At 42.4% G+C, this 22,509-nt stretch overlaps 1 protein-coding gene across 2 annotated transcripts in view; it reads left to right on the top strand.

The window, feature by feature from the left end:
* Positions 1-22,509, top strand: part of GPD2 (glycerol-3-phosphate dehydrogenase 2) — a 111,469-nt gene that overhangs the window by 38,998 nt on the left and 49,962 nt on the right. Inside the window, exons 4-5 of one of the 2 annotated variants that reach the window (XM_060256941.1) lie at positions 670-767; positions 2,611-2,774. In XM_060256941.1, the coding sequence (XP_060112924.1) occupies positions 670-767; positions 2,611-2,774 (262 nt within the window). The remainder of the gene's footprint in view (positions 1-669; positions 768-2,610; positions 2,775-22,509) is intronic. The other variant, XM_060256942.1, reaches the window with a different exon arrangement.

Raw genomic sequence — 22,509 nt, forward strand, 5'->3', positions numbered from 1 at the left:
CTTTGAAACTGTCTGGAAACTTATTTGAACAGTGGCAGCAGGCAGTTGTAAGAGGCTGGACACAAGGTCATTTTGCTCCTGTACGGTGGCTGCTCATTTCTTCCTGGGTACAGTTCAGAGTGGTATTTCTTACAGGTATTTTTTGCCCATCATGCCTGGTCTGCTAGTTAAGATCTTCTTGCCATGCCCGGCCTTTTGTGCCCTCTTCACAGGGTTTTCTCAGCAGGTTGCCTGGCTTTTAACGAAAAGCTTACTCTTTACGCTTCATCCAGACTCGTAACTAAATATTCTGAGGCAAAGGACTGTGTGACAGTTTTAATTGCAAATAGCTGCATCGCTGATTCATGTGGGCTGGTTGATTTTAAGAACAGGCGGTAGAATTAATCACCCTTTGAGTTTTCATAATTTTCAAATCACTATCATCTTGCAAGGCGCTTGACTGTAGCACTGCTTGCTGAAGTATAGAATACTGAACTTGAAGTACAGTTCATATACACTCTGGAGATAGTGTGCTAATGTAGTTTCAAATGTTCAAAATTTTATGGAGTATGTGTTTGGAAAAAGGACAGGATATTTTAAACGGGTCTGTCCTGGTCATTTAAAATACCATAACATTGCTTTATCGGAGCCATCACTGAAAATTGGTTCAGTAAGTTCTATATTTTTCAGTACAGAATGGTGAAAGAAGCACTCCATGAACGTGCCAATTTGCTGGAGATTGCACCTCATTTGTCTGCTCCTCTCCCTATAATGCTTCCTGTTTACAGGTAAGTCGTCTCAAATTTGTTTTGCGTTATCTACTTACAGTAGTAGGGCAATGCTAGCTGGAAATGTATTTAGTATGCCTTTGCATTATGATTTGAGGCTGGTGGCAGGCTTTATCTTTGTGGAGGTGAGAACTGAACTGCTGCATTTTGGAAGTTTACCTTAGTGTTGCCTGTGCTATAGGTTGCAGTACCGACTCAATTTTTATTTATTTGTGGAAGTATCTGTAGCCTGCCTTTCTCCCCACACCACAGTGGGGCTCAAGAGCAGTAGCAAAATGAATTGAAATTGTACAGGGTGGAGTGTTGATTTTCACTAACAAATGCAACGTTAATTACATGTTAATTTGTTGTCAAATACGTATTTATTGTAGAGGTGCTGTCTGAACACTAGAAAGGGGAAGAACATGAACATGTCTTCTGCTTTATACAGAAAACTAGATCAGGCAAGCTCACCTTCCTGATTCTCAAGTATAAGAGGCTTGCTTGTTATTCCTTGGCACCCTGGTAACGTTATCCTCCGACTGCTATTGTGGGCTAAGCCTGTTGATTCCCTGCCTTAGTTGCCAAAAAAGTTCATGATTGGAAAGACTCAAACAGGAGACTTTTGGTACATGTCCTTACTACATGTAGAAGTTTGATCTGTAGTTAGCAGGTTGAATTTAAGAACGTAAGAAGAGTAAAAAATTGAATTCGCTTTGTTGCTGATACGTTTATATTCTTCCCTCCTTCCAAGCACCTTAGAATAGCACTGCGGCTTCAAAATGAGTGAAGCCATGAAACAGGGACTTGTTCAAGGTCACTCTGTGAGCTTCTTGGCCAGATTTTGTGCACCCAGATTCAGCATTCTAGCTCATCCCCCCATATTGGTTCTCAGGTAACGCCGTAGATGATTAGATGAAAACTCAAGTTTTCATTTTAATGGGATTTCATTGAAGTGAAGCCAGCTGATGGTTGTATTATCCATGAGAAATATTTTGACTCTTCAGAGTGTTTACAGGACAGTTTTGTACACTTGTAGTTATCATACAGAGTGCTTTGCTATGTCTCCAGATGTGTCAAGGCAAGGCTGTTTTGGTGCTCCGTTGGTTCAAATTTATTTATTTATGTAAGTCAGTATGATAAATAGAAAGGAAGTGACAACTAACAAATCTGGGTCTCCAACCTTTTTGAGCCTGCAGGCACCTTTGGAATTCTGACACAGTCTGGTGAGCACAAGTATAAAATGGCTGCCACAAGAGGCAGAGACAGTCCCACAGAGGAAGCTGAAGCTCAGGAGAGAAGAGAGATGTTTAAAAAAAAAAACACTGACAAAGAGGAGTGAAAGGAAATGAAACTAACCCTATAGTAGCGGCTTCTGCTGAAACAATGTTAATCTGCCCAGCTGATCAGCTCTCCATGGGTCAGTCAGAAGCTCTGTTGGACAGCAGCCCTACCCAGCCCCTTTCCAAAAACACTTAGTGAGTGCCAGGAAAGGTGATAGTGGACACCATGGTGGTGGGTCCTTGGAGCAAACGTACACCGTGTCGGGGACCCTTGTAACAAACAGTGTAATAGGACTTAGATTGCAGGTATCTGAAGCAAGGCCATAAATAATCAACAGGACACCTGTAGAAGGCCCTATTCAGATGAGCAAAGTTGTCATGGCAGGCCACAAGAAGAGAGGCAGTTCTGAACCTCTTCCAGCTCTTCAAAAATCGGGTTGCCATTTTCACAATCCTTGTAGAAAAGATCACAGGGCTTATGGCATCCTCACACTATATGCCGCTTATAATAAGGTTATGTTGAGTGTTGTTCCATGCAAGTACGACATTTTTTCTTCTTCTTCTCTTCTCTTCTCTTATAGATGGTGGCAGTTGCCCTATTATTGGGTAGGAATCAAGCTCTATGACCTTGTAGCGGGAAGCCAGTGTCTAAAAAGCAGCTATGTGCTTAGCAAATCAAAGGCCTTGGAACTCTTTCCTATGTTGAAGAAGGACAAACTTGTAGGTGCCATTGTCTACTATGACGGTATGTTATATTTCTGTTTAGCGGGTCTCCTTAAAAGCTGTCTGTTCTCATATAAGTGATAAAAGCTAGATCACTGCAAGATTGGAGTTATACTGGTTTGCTTGCTTCAGTCTTGCAGACCTGCTTGTTCTGCAGTACAGCTGATCTGCCTTTATCTGTGTTAAGTTGATGCATGCCCATCAGTGGGGAAACTAGACATAATGTCTTTTGTTGTTGATGATGATGATGATGTTTCCTTCCATTCTATGATATGTGTCTATTCATTATTCCTTGACTGTAGGGGAGGGATGGTGGCTCAGTGGTAGAGCATCTGCTTGGGAAGCAGAAGGTCCCCGGTTCAATCCCCGGCATCTCCAAAAAAGGGTCCAGGCAAATAGGTGTGAAAAACCTCAGCTTGAGACCCTGGAGAGCCATGAATGGGGCTGTGGCTCAGTGGTAGAGCATCTGCTTGGGAAGCAGAAGGTCCCAGGTTCAATCCCTGGCATCTCCAAAAAAAGGGTCCAGGCAAATAGGTGTGAAAAACCTCAGCTTGAGACCCTGGAGAGCCATGAATGGGGCTGTGGCTCAGTGGCAAAGCATCTGCTTGGGAAGCAGAAGGTCCCAGGTTCAATCCCTGACATCTCCAAAAAAGGGTCCAGGCAAATAGGTGTGAAAAACCTCAGCTTGAGACCCTGGAGAGCCATGAATGGGGCTGTGGCTCAGTGGTAGAGCATCTGCTTGGGAAGCAGAAGGTCCCCGGTTCAATCCCCGGCATCTCCAAAAAAGGGTCCAGGCAAATAGGTGTGAAAAACCTCAGCTTGAGACTCTGGAGAGCCGCTGCCAGTCTGAGAAGACAATACTGACTTTGATGGACCAAAAGGCTGATTCAGTATAAGGCAGCTTCATATGTTCATATGTGTTAACTTAACATATGTAGCATTGTGATAACTTGCATGTATGTATTCAGACCTAATACTGTGAGTTGAACATTTAATTATATTGCATTAAAACGACGCAATGTTTTGCAATGTTTTTGCAATGTTTTGCAATGTTTTGCAATGGAGGAAGTTCTGGTTCCAGTCAACAAGTGATGATTAATCAAGTTGTATAAATGAGCCCTGTGGTTTGAGTGAAATATGCCAGTATTGGTGGCCTCTGAATTGTACGTTTAATAGATGTGTATTTCCTAGGTGTGCTAGTGTCCTACACCAGCTGCCCCATGATTAGCTTGTGTTTCCGTTGATTGGGGTTTCACATAGCCAGTATGGCAGTGTCAGTTTATGGCAGTGTTGGTTAACTCATCAGCCAATAATTGGAATCAAAGAGGGTGCCATTTACCACCAGTGAGTTTCTCAACAGGGGAGGAAAAAAAAAAAGCTTCTCCTCAGTTGCTTCTTTGACTAAACTTGGATGAGTCTTCAGGAGTGTCCCATCTGCATTTTTGGGCACCAAATGAAATGTGGTTTTTTTCCCCCCCATGCAGATTGAGTTTGAGGTGAACCTGAGTGGATTTTAATAAAGTGGTGGGAAAAGCAGCCCATCAAAATGTGTTCAGAAAATATTAAAAGCCAAGAAATTCAGTTGGCGTTGCATTGCGACGTCTAGTTGCACAGGAGGGTGCCCACTTAACTACTTTCTTGTAGCACCCTGCCATGCCTGCATACTAAAGGCCAGCCTTAACTGTGAATGTCTTGTCTTTATTTTAAACCCATAAAGTGCTTTTATCATCTATTCTGCCTCCCCCCATTGGATGATTTATGGGGCCATATTTTTCTGTTAGGAATAAGAGCGTATTAACATGCAGATTTTTATAACCCTGTATAGCCAGGATACCATTTTTGTACTTGTAAGCTGTCTCATGAAAAACTCAGACACACGTTGAAGCATGAATCCTGCCTCATCCTTCACTAAGTAACCAAATCACATTGCCAGATTAGGGAAACTTTATGGGCGGTGTACTAAACATGAGGTGAGCTGTGATTTGGTGCACGGTGAAAGAATGTATGTTCACTTCATTGTGGACTGAGCTGAAATGTGATTCAAATCACTTGCGGGCTTCGCTGTGCTGCTGTTACCTGACTGAGTAATCCAGTATCTTAAACCTCAGGTTGGTTGCTCTTATTGATACCAGTGGTCTTTCATGAGTGTTAACAGAATTATTTCTCTGAGTTATTTGGGGGAAATAGCTTAAGAGATAGATCAGTCAAAATGGTCTGATAGACCTTAGACACCTATATGTACCAGGGTCAATTTCAAGAGGGTAAGACACTAAAGGAACCAAGCAGATATTAAAATGTAACAGAATTTATTATTATTATATTAAAATTGCACACATTCAAAAATACACAATCAAAAAAAAAAAAAAATCTCCGAAAGTGAGTTTGGAAGAACAGGGTAGAAAAAGGATTAAGAGTACTTGGGAGTATGGGTGATAGTTACTGCTCCAGATGTGGAAACATCTTCAAGGATAGATCAATTCAACAAAACTCCAATGATCTGTTGGCAATTGGATGATGAGGTAGGACAACTGACGCCCGAAGATTTAGCTGCATCTCTTAGCTTTGAGTTTATCGTTATTATCGTGTCACTTGAATTGCTGATCTTAAAGGGTGGCAAAATTGCTCTTTGATTTCGTGTTCATTCTCTAGTAAGTGTCTTGTCTAAAAAAGTGGATTGAGATGACCCAGTGCCATCTAGTCTATTGGCTGCTTAAGTGTTGCAACTGGAGAGAAAGGTCGGGTATAGATGAAGTAAATAATTACTATGTGGTGGCTGTACCCCATGAAGTACCAGGTTGTGTAGCCTCTGCCCCAGGGGTTGTTTTGTAGAAAAATATGTGGCAGAGCTCATTAGCATATGCTGCCCCCCCCAGCCAAAAGCAACCCGATGCAAGAAAAGAGAGCCCCGGGTGAGCAAGGCCTGCTTGGGCTGGCTAGAGAGATCCAGCCCTGCCCAAGCAGGCCTCGCTCTCCAGTCAAAAGGCCAACAAGCCACCCGCCACCCAAAATCACATGAGAAGTGGAGAAAGAGTGGTGTGGGCTTCTCCAGGGGTTAATGAGGGCTGCTGGGAGCATGGCAAAGCCCCCCGTTTCTGACTGGCTGCCTGCTTCCCTAATCCAGGGATTGTTATGCAGCTGCACCTACTATTCAATGGACAAGGTAGGTGGGGTGGAAGAGGGGGAACCCTCAGAAAGATTCTGGAGCTGCGCTCTTGTGAGCTCCTGCTGAATCTGAGGCCTGTTGTGCCTAAACAGCTAAGCACAGAGTGGCTATTCTTTTTGCTTCTGTGGTTTCTGACCATCTGCAGAATGGGTAATTTATTTAAGTGGTTGGTTACTACAAAGAAACACATATCTATATGCTGCAAATGACACCCAGGAAACCATATAGGTGCTGGTTATCTGACTTTTAACTTAAAAAATTTTTTTTAAGTTGTTTTCATGTAATGTTTTCATCTTCTTAACCTTGGTCAAGGTGGATTTGCAGCTTGCTTACACACACAACTATGCAGGAAAAGCCTAGGCACTGCTTCATGTATAAAGCAATTTAGATGAGAAAAGGTGTGTACTTTTGTGCTGCAGATACCAGTTCCCACAGTACCAAGCCACTTTCAGTGAATTCCTTAAGGTTCTACACTTGAGTCTTACAAACTTCTTGCACCTGAAACCCTGAGACTCAGTTCAGACATTGTGCAAAACTGTATGATGGGAACAAAAGCATCATTTGTTGCAGCACATCAGAATATATATATGATCCTCTGTGAGCTGAATGCTGGTTTGACAAACCAGCCATCGTTAAAGTAAACCATGGCTTTGTGTAATGATTGTGCAAAACCATAATTTACTTTAGCTACGGCTAGTTTGTGCAACTGGGATGTTTTTGTCACCTTTTTTCTGTGTCCTGGGAGGACATCACTGGGAAACCAAGCCAAAGATGGACAAATTAACTAAAACTTTAAGAGACTATGACTTAGACTTATTCAAAGAGGAGTGGAAGAAATTCAAAGGATATATGGAGAAAGAGTGGAACGTAAAAAGACAGTGGACAATTTTTTAGTATTAATCAAAAGTATTACATTTTGATAGATTAGTGGTACCTTTAGAATTAACTGGAAATTTTTAACTTCGGGGAAGTCAACATTGGAGGGAGGGGGGGTGAAATATCATATGGTTTAGTACAGGGGTCCTCAACCTTTTTAAATAGGGGGCCAGTTCACTGTCCCTCAGACTGTTGGAGGGCCGGACTATAGTAAAAACAAAAACTATGAACAAATTCCTATGCATGCTGCGTATATCTTATTTTGAAGTGAAGAAACAAAACGGGAACAAATACAATATTTAAAATGAAGTAAAGTTAAATCAACAAACTTGCCAGTATTTCAATGGGAGTCACTTTGGAGAAGTCACTGTCTGTCAGCCAAGGGCTGGGGGAGGGGGAGGCGAGCTCCAGGCACGCCGCTTACTTTGACGGATGGGCACCGCCGATGCCACCAAAAGTCTGGAACACAGGCCAAGGTTTTTTTCCCCCCCAGGTGTTGTTCTCCTACACCTGTGCGTGCTTCCAGCCAGGCTGGGGGCAGCCACAATAGAGGTATCCCTGTCTGCATGCCTGTTTTCTCAACAACTCTTCACCACACACAACTATATCCCCCCACCCCGCAGAGCTTCCTCAGTGGCCCTTCCATGTGGCGCCACTCGTGCTCCGAAGGGGGCAGTGCCTGAGCACGCCCCCCTCCCACTTCGCCCGGGTGTGCGCCCGAGACGCTTGCCTCCCTGCGCACCCCCAGCCCCAGACTCCGCACAACTTCTCCCAAAGTGAGGGAAAGAGAGCCGAGGCAGAACCCCTCCCCCTTTACAGGTCAGTGCGGACGCGCCTGCTCGCGTCTCTCTCTCTGGAGCCTCTGACCTTGGACTGCTCCGCTTGCGCCGACCGCCACCTAACGCTGCGGGTCCGAAACAATACAGGGGCACGTGCGGCTTCCTTCCTCCCTCTCTCCTTCCCTCGGCATCTGCAACTTCACTTCGCCCGTCAGCACATGCCCTGCCCGCCTCCCTCACCCTCCTCCTCGCCCCAACGGCTCCTGCCTCGTGCGAGCCCCTCCGCTCACCTCGCCTGCTGCTGCCGCCGCCTCTCTCCCAGCGCAGTTTCGTGCCCAGCTCTCGCGGCTCCCCAGAGGGGTAAGGAATGAGCATCCGCAAGGTTAAAAATAAAAGTTTGATTCAAGTTCCTGGGACTTGCCAGAGCAGGAGGGAGGCGCTGCCAAATCCAGGGGAGGGACCTGGCGGGCCGCATAAACGTCCTCAGCGGGCCGCATCTGTCCCGCGGGCCGTAGGTTGAGGACCCCTGGTTTAGTATAAGAAAAAGTTAATTAAATATTGTAACCATGTGTTATTAATAAATTGTTAAAACACTGGGAAACCAAGCCAAAATTGAGCAGTGATGCCTGTGATCGTACATCCTACAAGCCTTAGCTAATAAATCAACTTCAGATGCTGGTTTGACAGATCCTAACTAACCATAGTTAGAGGACTGACCGGCAATCAGAGGCCTGTGTTTGTGATAGTGGGCAAATGAAAGATGGTGTGTATTTGCAGCAGACGTGCTGCAGGCGAGGGACTGATCAAGCACTTCCAACTTTTCTGCAGCAGATTTCCCCTCCTGAAGCTGCTTTTCCTAGAAGCAACAGTTGTTTGAGTTTATTACCCACATTTGCATCTAAAGTGCGGTTTGGCCTTTAGTTTTCCAATTAAGGACTTGTTTACACCATTTAGAAATCCTAGCTCTCGCTTTGGCTTCTTGTTTGTACGTTCAAGGGAGTGAATCGGTGGTAGGAATAAGTCAGAAGGAATTCTACTCTGACAATATCCGTTTTCTGCAAATAGTAGCAGGAGGTCAAAGAACTGAGTTGGCGCAAAGGAAAAAAAGCAAAGACCAATTCATTTACTCATCATAACTGGTCTTGTTAAGACAGTGAATCGGGTTCCAGATGCAGTAAATAAGTAAATGCTTTAGATGGCCAGGACCTGTCCCTTTCTTCATGCTACTTCATTTCCTGCTTTTGTTCCTTGTTTTCTCCTTCTGTTTGCTTTAACTTTCCTCTTTTTTCCCTACCCAGTCTGTTCTGTTGCTCTTGATGTCCAGTGATTTCCATTCAAATCTTGAAGTCCAGTGATTTCCATTCAAATCTGCATTCTCTCTCAGTTGCCTCCTGGAAACCTGACTACATATTAAGCTTATATATTTTTTTCCATCCTCTTTCCTGCACCGACTGGAAATGCTGGATCAGATCATGTGACTGCTCTGTGGGTGGCCATCCTGCCAACTTTTTCACCTGGCCTGGGTTGTGAACATTGAAAGTGGAACATGCATATCACTCATTACAGGTGCAAATTGCCACAGCAGAATTTTCTAATGTGGGCCGAGCGGTTGTGTGCCAAGTGATGATTAATGCATGTCATGAAGGATTCAGCCAACGTCTTGGAGTCATGCCCAGGCTTGAGGGGGGGAGGGGAGAGAAGCCACCTATATATACAAAGGTCAGATACATTTGGATAATTGTGCTTGCCGATGGCTGTACCATCCAGTGAGGGGGAGTTTTACAATGGCACTGTGCCAACCTGGCCACTCTTTCGCAAGCTACAGACGTTTGATCAGAATGCAACGTTGACAACTAGTGGAAACCAAAGTGTGATCTTTTAGAGTTCTTAGATAGATAGATAAATTTATTGTCATTGTTCTCAAAAAAGGAAAATGAGAGCAACGAAATGAGGTGCTCTTCCACAAACATACCAACACATCAACACTAAAAAAAATATACATAAACCATTTAGCCTACATCTAAAACAAATAACCATTCATAACCCTACATTTAGCCTACATCTAAAACAAATAACCGTTCATAGCCCTGCATTTAGCCTAACCACAGCACTTGGATAGAAGCTGCCCTTAAATCTATTTGTCTTAGCCTTCAACACTCTATATCGTCTGCCCGATGGTAAGATCTCAAATAGCAAGTGGCCCGGATGTGAAGGGTCCTTTAAGATCATTTGTATCTTCCTTTTACATCGCATATTATACAGATCCACCAATGAGGATCTTGTCGGTGAAGTTTTGTTTTGTAAAAGGTAAACTTCTATTCACAACAGTTTTCTGGAGGCCATCTTAGAGACTGGAATATAAATAGCAGAGGACCAAGATCTTGCTTCTCATCTCCCAGAGAGACCTGATAGAAGACCTTTTCACCACAGATGACATTGTATGCTTCCCTTTTGTTCCAGGGTTGGCAGTTAGAAGACTAGGCAGTCTCTTTCATGCACTTGGATTTGGCCCAACTGCAGATTAGTTACTGATTCCTAACGCAACATTTAGTTTTTATGTGGTGACAAAATGTTGTCTTATTTCCCATCTTCTGCTTCCAATCCGTTATGATGAATCAGTGTGTCCATTATTAGAAGTACGTACTCAAAATTGTCCTTTCTTTCTCTAGTCCCTTCTGCTGGTGAAAAGAGCAGTAAGGCTTTTCTTGATTGGTTAATTTTTTGGGGCAGTCTTTGTTTGAACAACTATTCTCACCTTTACCTTTTTGAAAAGTCCAAACGGCAGTGTAAAAATGGATTCTAAATATTTTTGCTATTCATTCTTTTCTCTCCCCCCCCCCCCACCTCTTAGTCCTTGTCCAGTTTGGTGTAGTGGTTAAGTGTGCGGACTCTTATCTGGGGGAACCGGGTTTGATTCCCCACTCCTCCACTTGCACCTGCTGGAATGGCCTTGGGTCAGTCGTAGCTCTGGCAGAGGTTGTCCTTGAAAGGGCAGCTGCTGTGAGAGCCCTCTCCAGCCCAACCCACCTCACAGGGTGTCTGTTGTGGGGGAGGAAGGTAAAGGAGATTGTGAGCTGCTCTGAGACTCTTTGGAGTAGAGGGCGGGATATAAATCCAATATCTTCATCTACCTCACAGGGTGTCTGTTGTGGGGGAGGAAGGTAAAGGAGATTGTGAGCAGCTCTGAGACTCTTCGGAGTGGAGGGCGGGATATAAATCCAATATCTTCATCTACCTCACAGGGTGTCTGTTGTGGGGGAGGAAGGGAAAGGAGATTGTGAGCCGCTCTGAGACTCTTCCGAGTGGAGGGCGGGATATAAATCCAATATCTTCATCTACCTCACAGGGTGTCTATTGTGGGGGAGGGAGATAAAGGAGATTGTGAGCTGCTCTGAGACTCTTCGGAGTGGAGGGCGGGATATAAATCCAATATCTTCTTCTTCTTCTTCCAATTTTCCTAATTGCTTATCAAACCAGTGACCTGCCAGGCTCTTCCTTTTCTGCTGCATATCCTGTTTTGTAGCTTGTTGTGTTGCTCTTGCGCTTCTTAATTGTGTTTTAAATTTGTTTATACAGAGAAATATTATGGTACATTATAAATGTTGGATGCACCAGCAATAGCAAATCACAAGCTTTACCAGAGGCAATTCTTGCTCTGTCCCAGCATCAGGAAATGAAAGCATATGTTGGATGTTAGCCTGGGTGTATACAACGTGTCCTATTTATTCAAGGTTTCGTTTGAAGCTGCAGCTTACAACTTTGTTTCTTAGGGGTACATGTCAGACTTCATTTAGTATTGGTTGATATTTGGATACTCCTTCATAGCAAAAAGGCAACATTTTGGGGGAGGGAATATGGCTGCTATCTGAGCAGCGATCTGTCAGTTTCATTTATGTACCTCAAGGAAAATTAGAAAAGAGGCACTGTGGAAAAGCCAACATGAGGTTACTAGATCACAGAGAAATAAGCAATTTTTTTAAAAAAGGAAAAATGACTTTTTAAAAAAGAATGCTGTATATGGTGCTATGGAAAATATGCAAGTCTAATATTAAAAAATCCTTTATAAGAAGACAACTGATATTAAGCTTTCACAAAAATGTTTGTTGGCTTAAATGACAGTGGTCTTTTTAGGTATTTTATTATTATTATTATTATTATTATTATTATTATTATTATTATTATTATTATTATTATTATTATTATTTTATGTCTCTGGCTACATGGTCTCAAAATATTCTGCTCAAAGCATGAACACGTTAGAAACGATTTCATTATGCTAATTTTAAAATATAATTTTAAAATTATATAAATATAATTAAAATTATAAAAATATAATTAAAATTTTAAAATGAGTTTCTTCCTATTTTGCACTGGATAACTGTTTATGCTTTAATATGCATTTCTAGATATCTTTTCAAAAATCTTGGTAGCATCCCAAGACTGAGGTTAATTTGCTAAGTGAAAATATCTTTCCAACAAGCTCTTCTGGTTTGCATTTTTTTTATAAAATAAGTATCAGTGGGGAGCTTAGGTTTGAGACTTCTGCATTTGCCATGACTTTTAACATCTGTCTATTCAGAAATATGTGTGAATATTGTATTTGCATTAAATATATATGAATTGTGCAGGCAGCCCATTTAGAATTGAAGAAAGCTTGTTAAAGAATGTGGGGAAAGAAAAAAAAAGAAGCAATGACATCTTGAAGGGGGGGACTTTCTTATTGTAAACTCTTAAGATTTTTTTTCGATTGCAGAGAGAGAGGGGGGAAAGAAATCAATGCAAAAATTGTGGCATATTCATTAAGCTGTCAACAATAGAATAGTACTTTTTCCTTTTAGTCTCCCATGGCTGTCTTTCCAGAGGGTGCTGAATTTTGAAACGTTACAGGTTTATAATTTATTTTTGACTCATTTATAATTTTGAGAATATCAAGGCATATAATTGGGGTCCTGCCCAATAGAAAACTTGGGCAGTTGTAAAACTTCACGCACTTACTCCAAACGTTTCTCTCCTTTGAGAAGGAAAACAGTGTGACAGCCTGCCATTAAAAAGGTTTTTTACGGGTGAAGCCCAGCACGCAAATCTCAATAGAAATATGACAACCTCTCTTACGTGGTGCAACTCCATAGGAGGGAAGGAGCGAAGTGAGGAAACTGTTATGGGTATTTAAAGGCAGCTCTGAGACTTGGAATTATTTTTGAATGATTCCCATAAACTAAAAATCTTGGCGATGAAACCTGTACTTTACCTGCAGCGTGGAGCAGCTGCACCGGGGTAATTTGCCACTCATACCCCAATATATAGGAAATGAATCATTAGCGTTGGATGGTAACATCTTTATTCTTTAAGTGAAGGGTTTTTATTGCTGTGATTTAATATAAGTGGTACATAAAGGAAAGAAGACTAAGCTTCAGCTATCCCGATGAGTTACTGCTGCTGCTTTCTTTAGTACGAAAGATGCAGGGAGGGGTGCTGTGGGATCTTTGAGGTTTGTAGTTATTTTTCTGTACAGAGGTTGTTTCGTGTGAGCTGGAGTGTCACTAGTAAAAAAAAAAATCATGTACTTTTGTATGCATTAAAGAAACTTTGGAAACAGACGCTGTTGGTGTCTTTTAAAAAGCAATGTTACATATTTAAAACAAACAACATTTTTCTCCCCTCTGTTACAGGGGGGGGGGGCAGCTCCGTGCCCATGCATGCCTACTATACTTGTAGCTTGTGCCTAACAAAAGGCGGCCCATGCATTTCGTAGCACTTCTGTTGCTGGAGGCGCCATTCCCAAAAGCATGCAGATGATAACGGCATCGCCTGCTGTACCTGTAACAATTTAATTGTATAAGTCAGCTCAGTCAAGCATCCCAAGCTCATGACTGGGAGACATGGAATTCATTGTCATTATTGTCCCTGTCATTTTGGATCATTATATCCCGCCGCAGAATTTTCCTCACTTCAATGCTTTTTTTACCTCCAGGAGCCAGGGATTATGGCTGAGGTTGGGGTGGGGGGCAGGACTGTGAACTACATTTACCTCAGGGGAGCCACAGATTAAATTGGCTTTGCTCTCTGACTTGCTGGATTCATCTATTTGTGTGCTGTGAGTTTAAGGTTGGAAATTTATGAGCATCTGAGTGAATTTCCATGGCTCTTGGCTTTTATTTTATTTATTTATTTTGGTGGAGAACCAAATGGAAATCCTCATTCCCCTCTGCACAAGAAGTAAGCAGGAATCAATTTTGTACTTCCTTTAAAGATACAGGATTATGTCCCAGCAAAATGATATTATTTGCGCATTATACCACAAACACCTTGGTATGCCCCAGTGTGTCATGGCTTTTCAGAGGAAAGATTCTATTGAAGCATGTAATTTGTATGGGTGTTTTTAATGTGAACTTAATGGTAGACCATTACTTAATACGTACCTTGTTCCGTAAGGTAGCAATGGTGGATACTGCTGAGGGAAAAGAGAGAGAGTTAGAGAGATGTTGTTGCGGAAGGAGGACTTTTTCTACTAGTACATGAAATATGAAATATGAAAGATAACATGAAATATGAAAGTCAGTTCTATGGCTTTCATGCCTTTGTTGTGCTGCATCACAATAAAAATGGACAGGACGCAGGGAGAGTTTTTTTGTGGTGGTGGTGGTGGTTTTGTTTTGTTTTGCTGCAGTTGCAGTCCCGTACCTCTTTCCCTCCCTGCCATGCAGTCTCCTCCTGGTGGGGCACACTCCCCTTCACCTGGCAGCGCTCCAAGCAAAGCACAGTTATGGAGAATAAATGGGAAGGCTGCTGTTGTTAGAGCTAGAAGTAGTTTCACCTAGCCATAGAAGCTGCTGTTATTGCAGCTGACCTGTAAAAAAAAAAATGTACTAAGGAAGTGAGATAAGGTGAAATGGAACTGAGCTGTTGCAAGAAGGAAGTTGAAAATGAGTTAGGTAATTGTAGGAAGGAAGATAAATGAGGGTGAAAGGTTGCTTCTCTTTTTTCTTCTGTCTTCTCCATCCGTCCATGCAACATCACCAGCTCTGCCAGGCATTTAGCTAGCAGTTGGCAAAAAGATCAGTGCCCTGCCTGATTATATCAGCAGCTACCTTCTTTATGTAATAGCCGTCTACTCCCAACTGTTACAAGTTCTAGCTAATACAAATGTAAATACCGTTGTTTTGATATACTCAACCAAGCCTCCCTGTCAAACTTACCGTATTTTTTCGGACTATAAGACGCACTTTCCCCCCAAAAAAAAGTGGGGGGGAAAGTGTGTGCGTCTTATAGTCCAAAGGTACGTACCTTCGGGGGGGGGGTGATCTGCTGCCTCTTCCTCCGATCCGGCGCTTCCCCGCGCCTGCCTGCCTGGCTCCATCTTCTTCAGACAAGCGCTGGGATCGCTCCACGTGGCCCCAGCACTTTGCAAGCGCCGGCTGCAGAGGGGGCAGCGTGCTTCCTACTTGCCTGTGTCCCTGCCTTCAGCTGTGATGTTTAAAGCAAGCGCTGGGATCGCCCCCTCCCTCCTCTGATCCCAGTGCTTGCTTTAAACATCACAGCTGAAGGCAGGCACACAGGGAAGTAGGAAGCACGCTGCCCTCGCCACAGCCGGCGCTCGCAAAGCGCTGCGTTTGCGGAGGGGGCGGGTGCTTCCTACTTGCCTGTGTTCCTGCCTTCAGCTGTGATGTTTAAAGCAAGCGCTGGGATCGGAGGGGGGAGGGAGCGATCCCAGCGCTTGCTTTAAACATCACAGCTGAAGGCAGGGACACAGGCAAGTAGGAAGCACGCTGCCCCCTCCGCAGCCGGCGCTTGCGAAGCGCTGGGGCCAAGTGGAGCGATCCCAGCGCTTGCCTGAAGAAGATGGAGCCAGGCAAGCAGGCGCGGGGGAAGCGCCGGATCAGAGGAAGAGGCAGCGGATCGCCCCCCAGGAGGAAGGTGCGTCCTATCCTCCGGAGCGCCTTATGGTGCGAAAAATACGGTACATTTATTGTACTCTTTAATGATCTACAGTGCTTCATTACATCTTAGCATATAAAATTGCACTATTTAGCATATTTAGGGAATTTAGCAATATAAATGCCGTAGTTCTCTATAAGCAAATATGGAAATACATGCACAGAGAAAAAAGTAAACTGCTACATGCCTTTTGCCTTTAGCACATACATCTTAGTTTTACTTAACTGAGAGGGGAAAAAATAAAAGTTGGAAATATAAAATGTATTGTATAAAGCAAAGATATATGTACTAAAGAGCTGCATGTACTTCATTGTTTCCTACTCAGTGTACTTCATTCCTTGTCTGAAGAAGAGTGCATGCATATAAAAGTTTGCATTCTGAATAAAACTTTGTTGGTCTTAAAGGTGCTACCGGACTCCTGCTTTGTTCTGTTGCTTCAGACCAACACGGCTGCCCGCCTGGATCTATCTACTTGGAATGGGGGAGTTATCATTGTTAGTTAGGAACAACAAACTAGTCGAGCAACAGTTGTCTAACAGCATCTGAGCCAAACAAAATTAAAGGTGTTATATGTGCATCTTCTCACCGTAACTTACTTTGATTTAGCCTTTGTGTATGCCTCTTTTCCTCTGCCGTTTTGTTGACCTCCTATCCTGAAGTCTGACTCCCTGTCTCCTTACTGCGCATTCCCTAACAGTAGACAGATTCAGCTTGTATAGCCCATGAAAAACTCTCCCCGTCTACCTAGAAGGTTCTGGCAGTCTTCAATGATTATGTACACTTTCTAGATGTTTCTGGTTCTTACCCTTCTAACACTCTGCTTCCTTTGCAGACTGGAAACTTTGCAGCGTTTTACCTCCCTGTAAAGATTGTTTTCGTTTAACTTCTGAGCGTGCAGATTTAACTTTTTTCCCTTGTGAGGTGGTAAAGTGTCATTCTGTCATGGTTGTGAGAAGCATTTCACTCATAACAGAGAAAATATTTCATTTGAGGTTTTTGAAGTGCTTCACAGAATTTCCAGTAGCCCCTGCGAGAGGGTGGCATTCCAGTGAATTTTTCTGGCTCTTCTCAATGGTCACATCGCTGTCTGGAAGCCCTCATTGGACCGTGGTTTTCTAATATGTGTATCACAAGGCTTGGCTGTTGATCGCATGTGTTTTGTGCAGTGAGCATTGGTGTATGCTACCCATGAAGCCTCCCTCACATGCCCTTTAAAGGTTGTATTCTATGGCTAAGTTGTATTCAAGTGTGAGATAAAGACTTTCACCAATGCGAAGCATTCCCAGTCTCTGTGAAATACATGCAGTTATTGTTTTGACATCCTAAATGTGTATGATTTCTTTGAATGTGAATAATCTATAAATATGTATTCCTATCTGTCTCTGCAGTGAATAGAGATTCCTCATTATTTATTTAGAAACCACTGTATGTCTCCCGTGAGTGATGGAGTCACTCTGTTTCATGAAGAGTAATTCTGCATCTTCCATATATCTTTGACAAATTATCTCCTGTCACTTTTTATACCCTTAGATCATAACTCCTGGTTCTTGTTGGTTTAGACAAGGTCACATAAGAGGAAGTAATTTCCTTGATGTCCTATGAAGTGGGCAGCAGTTTATAATAGAAACTGGTCTCCATTAGACTTAGATGAAGTCAAAAACATAGCTACTGACTTAACAAAAACGTGTGTTTGTGTATGTCCTTCTGATGTGTTGTCCGTCTTGTAGACAGATTTAATGTACTGACGTGCACACTCATGTATATGGACTTGATTGATTTGTCTCTCAGGGTTATGAAACAAAAAAGAGATAAAGCTGAAATTTGTCACAAGTGTAGCTTAAGACCGGGGATGGGCACAAACAGCTGATGAATAAAAATGTGTCACAAATTTTGGCTGGTTCAGGAAGCAGTGTTTGCGAACTTAAGAACTGTCAAAAACTTTCGCAAATTTTGATGCAGTTCTTGGCGGTTTGTGAAGAGCAAAGAGCTTTCTGCTCTTCACAGAAAATAGCTGAAAGCCATTTAAACCACTGCTTTCTGCTCCACACAAAAAGATGTGGGGAGCAAAAGGCAGGCGGTTTAATGGCTCTGAATCTGGGGCTATCTAAGAAGAGCCCCTTTTTGCTGTATGTGGCTCAACTGTTTAAAGGGGCTTTCTTAGGCAATGCTGGTAGCTCAAGAAAGCCCCTTTACACAGCTGAGCAGCCCCAAGCAGGCTGTTGCCCCTGTGGTTCAGCTGTTTAGATGGTAAACTGATGAGCCACCGAGGGAAGCCCTCTCCCCTGGCTTAGCTGTTTAAAAGGGGCTTTTGTTGGAGCCAGCTCCTGGGGCTAGCTGTCCAAGAATGCCGCTTTAAACAGCTGAACTGCACCCAGCAGGCTGCCTCTGTTGGCCAGCTGTTTGTGAGGGAAACAGCTGGACCCTGGAGAGCAAATGACTCTGTGTGGCTCAGCAGTTTAAAGGGACTTTCTAGCTGCCCAAGAAAACCCCTTTAAGCAGCTGGGCTTGACAGGCTATCCCCAGGGCTCAGTGGTCTAGATGAGAAACAGACCAGCTGCAAGTGCATTCTACCCCTGCAGCTCAGCTATTTAAAGGGACTTTTTTAGCCAGCTAGTCCCAGGAGCCGCCTGCCCAAGAAAGTGCCTTTAAACAGCTGAACCCCACCCCTGCAGCTCAGATGTTTTGGGCATGAACCTCACAAATCCACTTCAGTATGTATGTGAACTGTCTGGGTTCATGGGATTTGTGGCTTGTCCACGAACCAAACCACATTTTTGTGGTTTGTGCCTCTCCCTACTGAAGACATCCTGATTATTTTAAATGGCCGCAAAAGGGACACTTTTGACTTGAGGATAAGAAATCTACCTCAGAACAACAGCCAGTACTCCAGCACAGAAGGATTTAGGCTTCACATGGTTTGAACATACAGGTATTTGAGAGAGTGCTCTTCTCACATTTGATCTATCCTTGGGTTGAGGAAGAAGCTGATGTAGGAAAATGTCTACGCTTGGAACATGCCAACTTTAAACTAGAATAGAAGATTGTGGGACTTTCATCTTCGTTCTGGTTGCAGAGTGTGAGCTGTGTTTTGTCTTGTCTGTTTGCATCCACATATTTATATCAAAATTATACATACGCAGGCAAGATGTGTTAATTACCCTGTTTAATAATATGCATTGACGTTGCCGCATTTGTCCAACATTTGTAGCATGGCCACAGAAGGGCCGTCAAGACATTTTTCATTGTGACATTTTAGCGTGGCTTCCATAAACTGGCGCCGACAGCGTTTCGCTTGCATTTTAACACTCTGCGTTTACTTACGTTGACATTGCAATAAGATGCCTTTGACGAGCTGAAGGCTTATACAAAAGAAGTGGGGTAACAACATCATTAAAAGCCAACGCCGCCACCAAGCAAATCCTAATTCTGATCTGCCCCTCTGCACCCATTCCCCCTCAAGAGGAGAAAACCATTATCTGGGAAGGCCTCTGGCACTGTACTTCTCACTGCTTGAGCAAGAGATTCACACCTGCTGTCATAGCATTCCTAGCTCTCTTTGGCTAGATGCTGACTTATTTGTTGGAACGTTATTGTCCTTATTGCACGATTAGATACAGACTGGGGAAAGTACTCTTTTACTTGAAAGCATTCAAAGTATGTAAGAATTCTTAATTAGCAAACTTGTACTAAATACATAATTTAAAAACCTGTTCATGGCCTATTCCTTTTTTTCCCATTTGGTACGATTTTTATATGATATAAAAGATATTTTCACAATAGAATGTGCCAAACTTTTTCTAAGAATACTTTATTAAAATGTTCTATTTTGCTGTTTCACATTCATAACTTGTTGCCTGAAAGTCAGTAGCAGCTCTTGTCATTGTGTTTTTAAACAAACACACACACACACTTTATTTATAACTTTGTTATTCACAGCTGATTACAGAATTGTAAGACACTGTCATAAAGACAAGCTCGCACATATCCTAAATAATGCAACATAAGTTGATCACGCAGTCAGAAGAGAAATTAAAACAGTAAAATACACTCAATAAACTGGATCACAGACGACAATGAAACACAACACAATACATGCAGTGAACAGTAAAAAAAAAAGTCCACTCTTATTTAATCTCCACAAAATGTAAACAGTCAGGCCTAATTTTCCACTGTATGGTTAGAAGACAGGCTCCATTCAAGCTGCTTTTTTGCTATAGCAAGTGGGTTGTTCTCTTGACAAAGTCAAAATGCAAAACTTCCTGCATTTAAAAATGGGAAGGAGGGAGGAAGTCCTTATTGTTTCCTGATAAGAGACAACTTCACTGGTTTTTTTGGGGGGGGGAGGGGCATGAATGGCTGTTGCTAAAAAGAAAAAACTATAGCTGCCTTGGCTAGTCAATTGAATACTAAACTCAGGGATTTTATTGCCCCAGTCCTCTTAGTATATCAGGAATCTTCTGTTTTTAGACAAGAAAAAGGAATGAATCAGTAGAAGGTGATCAGATGTGAAGATATGGTCTTTGGACAGTATGTTGAATGATTCCTTCTTAAATTCTGTTCTTCTCCAAATTCTTGATTGTTCCATTCCACCTCACCCAGCAAAAATCACCTGAAAGTTTTACAGGTTTTGTTGTCGTAAGAATCGCTGTAAAAGCTAACTTGATGTAGTGGATAACAGCGGTGAATTCTAATCTACATGAAGCTTGCTGAGTGGCCTTGGGCCAGTCACAGTTCTCTCAGAACTTTCTCAGCTCCACCTCCCTCACAAGGTGTCTGTTGTGAAGAGAGGAAGGGAATATGATCATAAGCCACTTCGAGACTCCTTAAGGTAGAGAAAAACAAGAAAAACCAACTCTTATTTGTCTTTGACTTCTTCTGTAGACATACAGATTTAAAACTAGCAGTTAAACTATCTTGTTCTGCATTCCTTGAGCCTTGCTCTGGAACAGAGGTTTCCAAACTTATTTGGCCTAAGGCCCCCTTTTCAGATAAAAAATTATTCAGCACCCTCATGGAAATCTACGTTCAAGAAGTGGACTAAAAGATCAGCGGGATATTTACACACAGGGTAAACAAAGATGTTGTATAGAAGCCACTTTGAAGCTTGAAATTCTAAAATTATTTTATAAAATCAACCATAGTAACATTTGCATACAGAGAGAATTTTTGAAATTTATAATTATTATCCCACCCTCCCTGCAAGTGGGCTCAGGGCAGGTAACAGCAATTAAAATATAGTATACAATGCATCACTTCCATCATACAGAACAATGCAACAAAACCAGTGAAGATAAAATATGCATATAGCAGTAAAAAGGAAAAAGCAATAGGCAGTCTGAGTTCAATTCACCAATTAGTTCTGGCTTGCAAAACGTTGTGGTCAGTTATAATAATATTTTTTATTTTTTATTTCTATCCCGCCCTCCCCGCCGAAGCAGGCTCAGGGCGGCTCACAACATAAAATACACATTACATCCATTATACTTATAAAAACATAGTTAAAACAGTTATAAATTATTAAAATTAACATGACAAAATGGCGCTATAAACATTAGATTTTTAGTAAAATTCAGAACATAAGAGCATTTCCAGCAGCATACCTAGCTTTATCACTAGTTTTATCACTAGTTTTATCACTAGTCGAAGGCCATCTTGAAAAGGTGGGTCTTACAGTTAAGTCCTACTTCTCTGTCTTGCTCATCTACTTCTTTTTCAAATAGATATAGTTCCAACAAACTGGCAGCCCTGCAGTCCCCAACTTGAATATTTATACACACAGAAAATTAAGATAACAAAGGATAATATTAAAATAAAAATAGGGTATAATGGAGAATTGATCCATGGGTATCTGGGGCTCTGGGAGGGCTGTTTTTTGAGGTAGAGGCACCAAATGTTCAGCATAGCATCCAATGCCACTTCTCAAAACATTCTCAAAAATTTTAGAACAGTCAGACCAGGGGGTCCATTTCTATGAGGCCCCAGAGAAGGATCCCCTATTCTTCATTATTTCAAATGGAAGGAAGGCATTTAATGTGCTGTCATTTTAAGTGTGATTGCTAGAACTTCTTTAAGAGTTCAATTGTGCTTGTCACAACTTTGCTCCTGGCTCCACCCTAAGGTCTCCTGGCTCTACCCCCAAAATCTCCAGATATTTCTTGAGTCAGACTTGGGAACCCTACCCCTCACATGAATAGCTGGAGAAAAGCCACCTTTGCAATTTCTTTAATTTTGAAATCATTACTTACCATCAGCAGTGCATAGATTAGAGTAGTATTTGAAGCTGCAGCTGTTTATATCTGTTTATCTCAATCAGCTCCATGGGAAGTAAGGTGAGAGCATGGAAAACACAAAGTAATGAATGAAGCAGGCAGCCAGCAGCACTTAACTGCTTCCGTAATGACATGAAAGAATAAGGAAGTTTCTTTGAAGAGGCTTTACTACTATGGAGATAGAGGGGCTTCTTTGATGTAATGCCAGTTGGTTATTGCTTAGTTTTTTAATGACTGTGTCATAGCTACATGGGTTGGGAGGGCAGACTAGACTGCCATAGTGCCCCATCCACAAGTCACAGAAGCCTCCTGCCAAGAAATTGAGCTTTTCATCAACCATGTGTGTAAGTGTTTGTCTGCATCATTACCTGAAAAATGACAGTACTCAAGTTATAAGTGTTTGTGTGGGTTGCTATCAGCTTAAGTAAGCCTAGAGAGCATGTTCTTAATGTCAAACACTTGTAAAATAGTAAACACCTGTGAACTGCCAATTCCAACTGACAGGAGGCCATCTAGTTTGACAGGTAATTGACAGGAGAAGATCTAGATGGGCCCAGCTAAATTTTGTACCAATGAATGGTTGCACAATTTTAGCACTTTGACAGCCAGTCAGGGATATAAGTTGATTAGTAAAATATCCAAACTCAAGAAGAGGAACAGAAGATCAGTGCTGGCGCTAGGGGTTCTGCCGTGCTAGGTATGACCCCCCCATGTGCTCCCAAGGGGAGGATATTC

The sequence above is a fragment of the Heteronotia binoei genome, chromosome 16, assembly GCF_032191835.1.
Source record: "Heteronotia binoei isolate CCM8104 ecotype False Entrance Well chromosome 16, APGP_CSIRO_Hbin_v1, whole genome shotgun sequence".
Taxonomy (NCBI): Eukaryota; Metazoa; Chordata; class Lepidosauria; order Squamata; family Gekkonidae; genus Heteronotia; species Heteronotia binoei.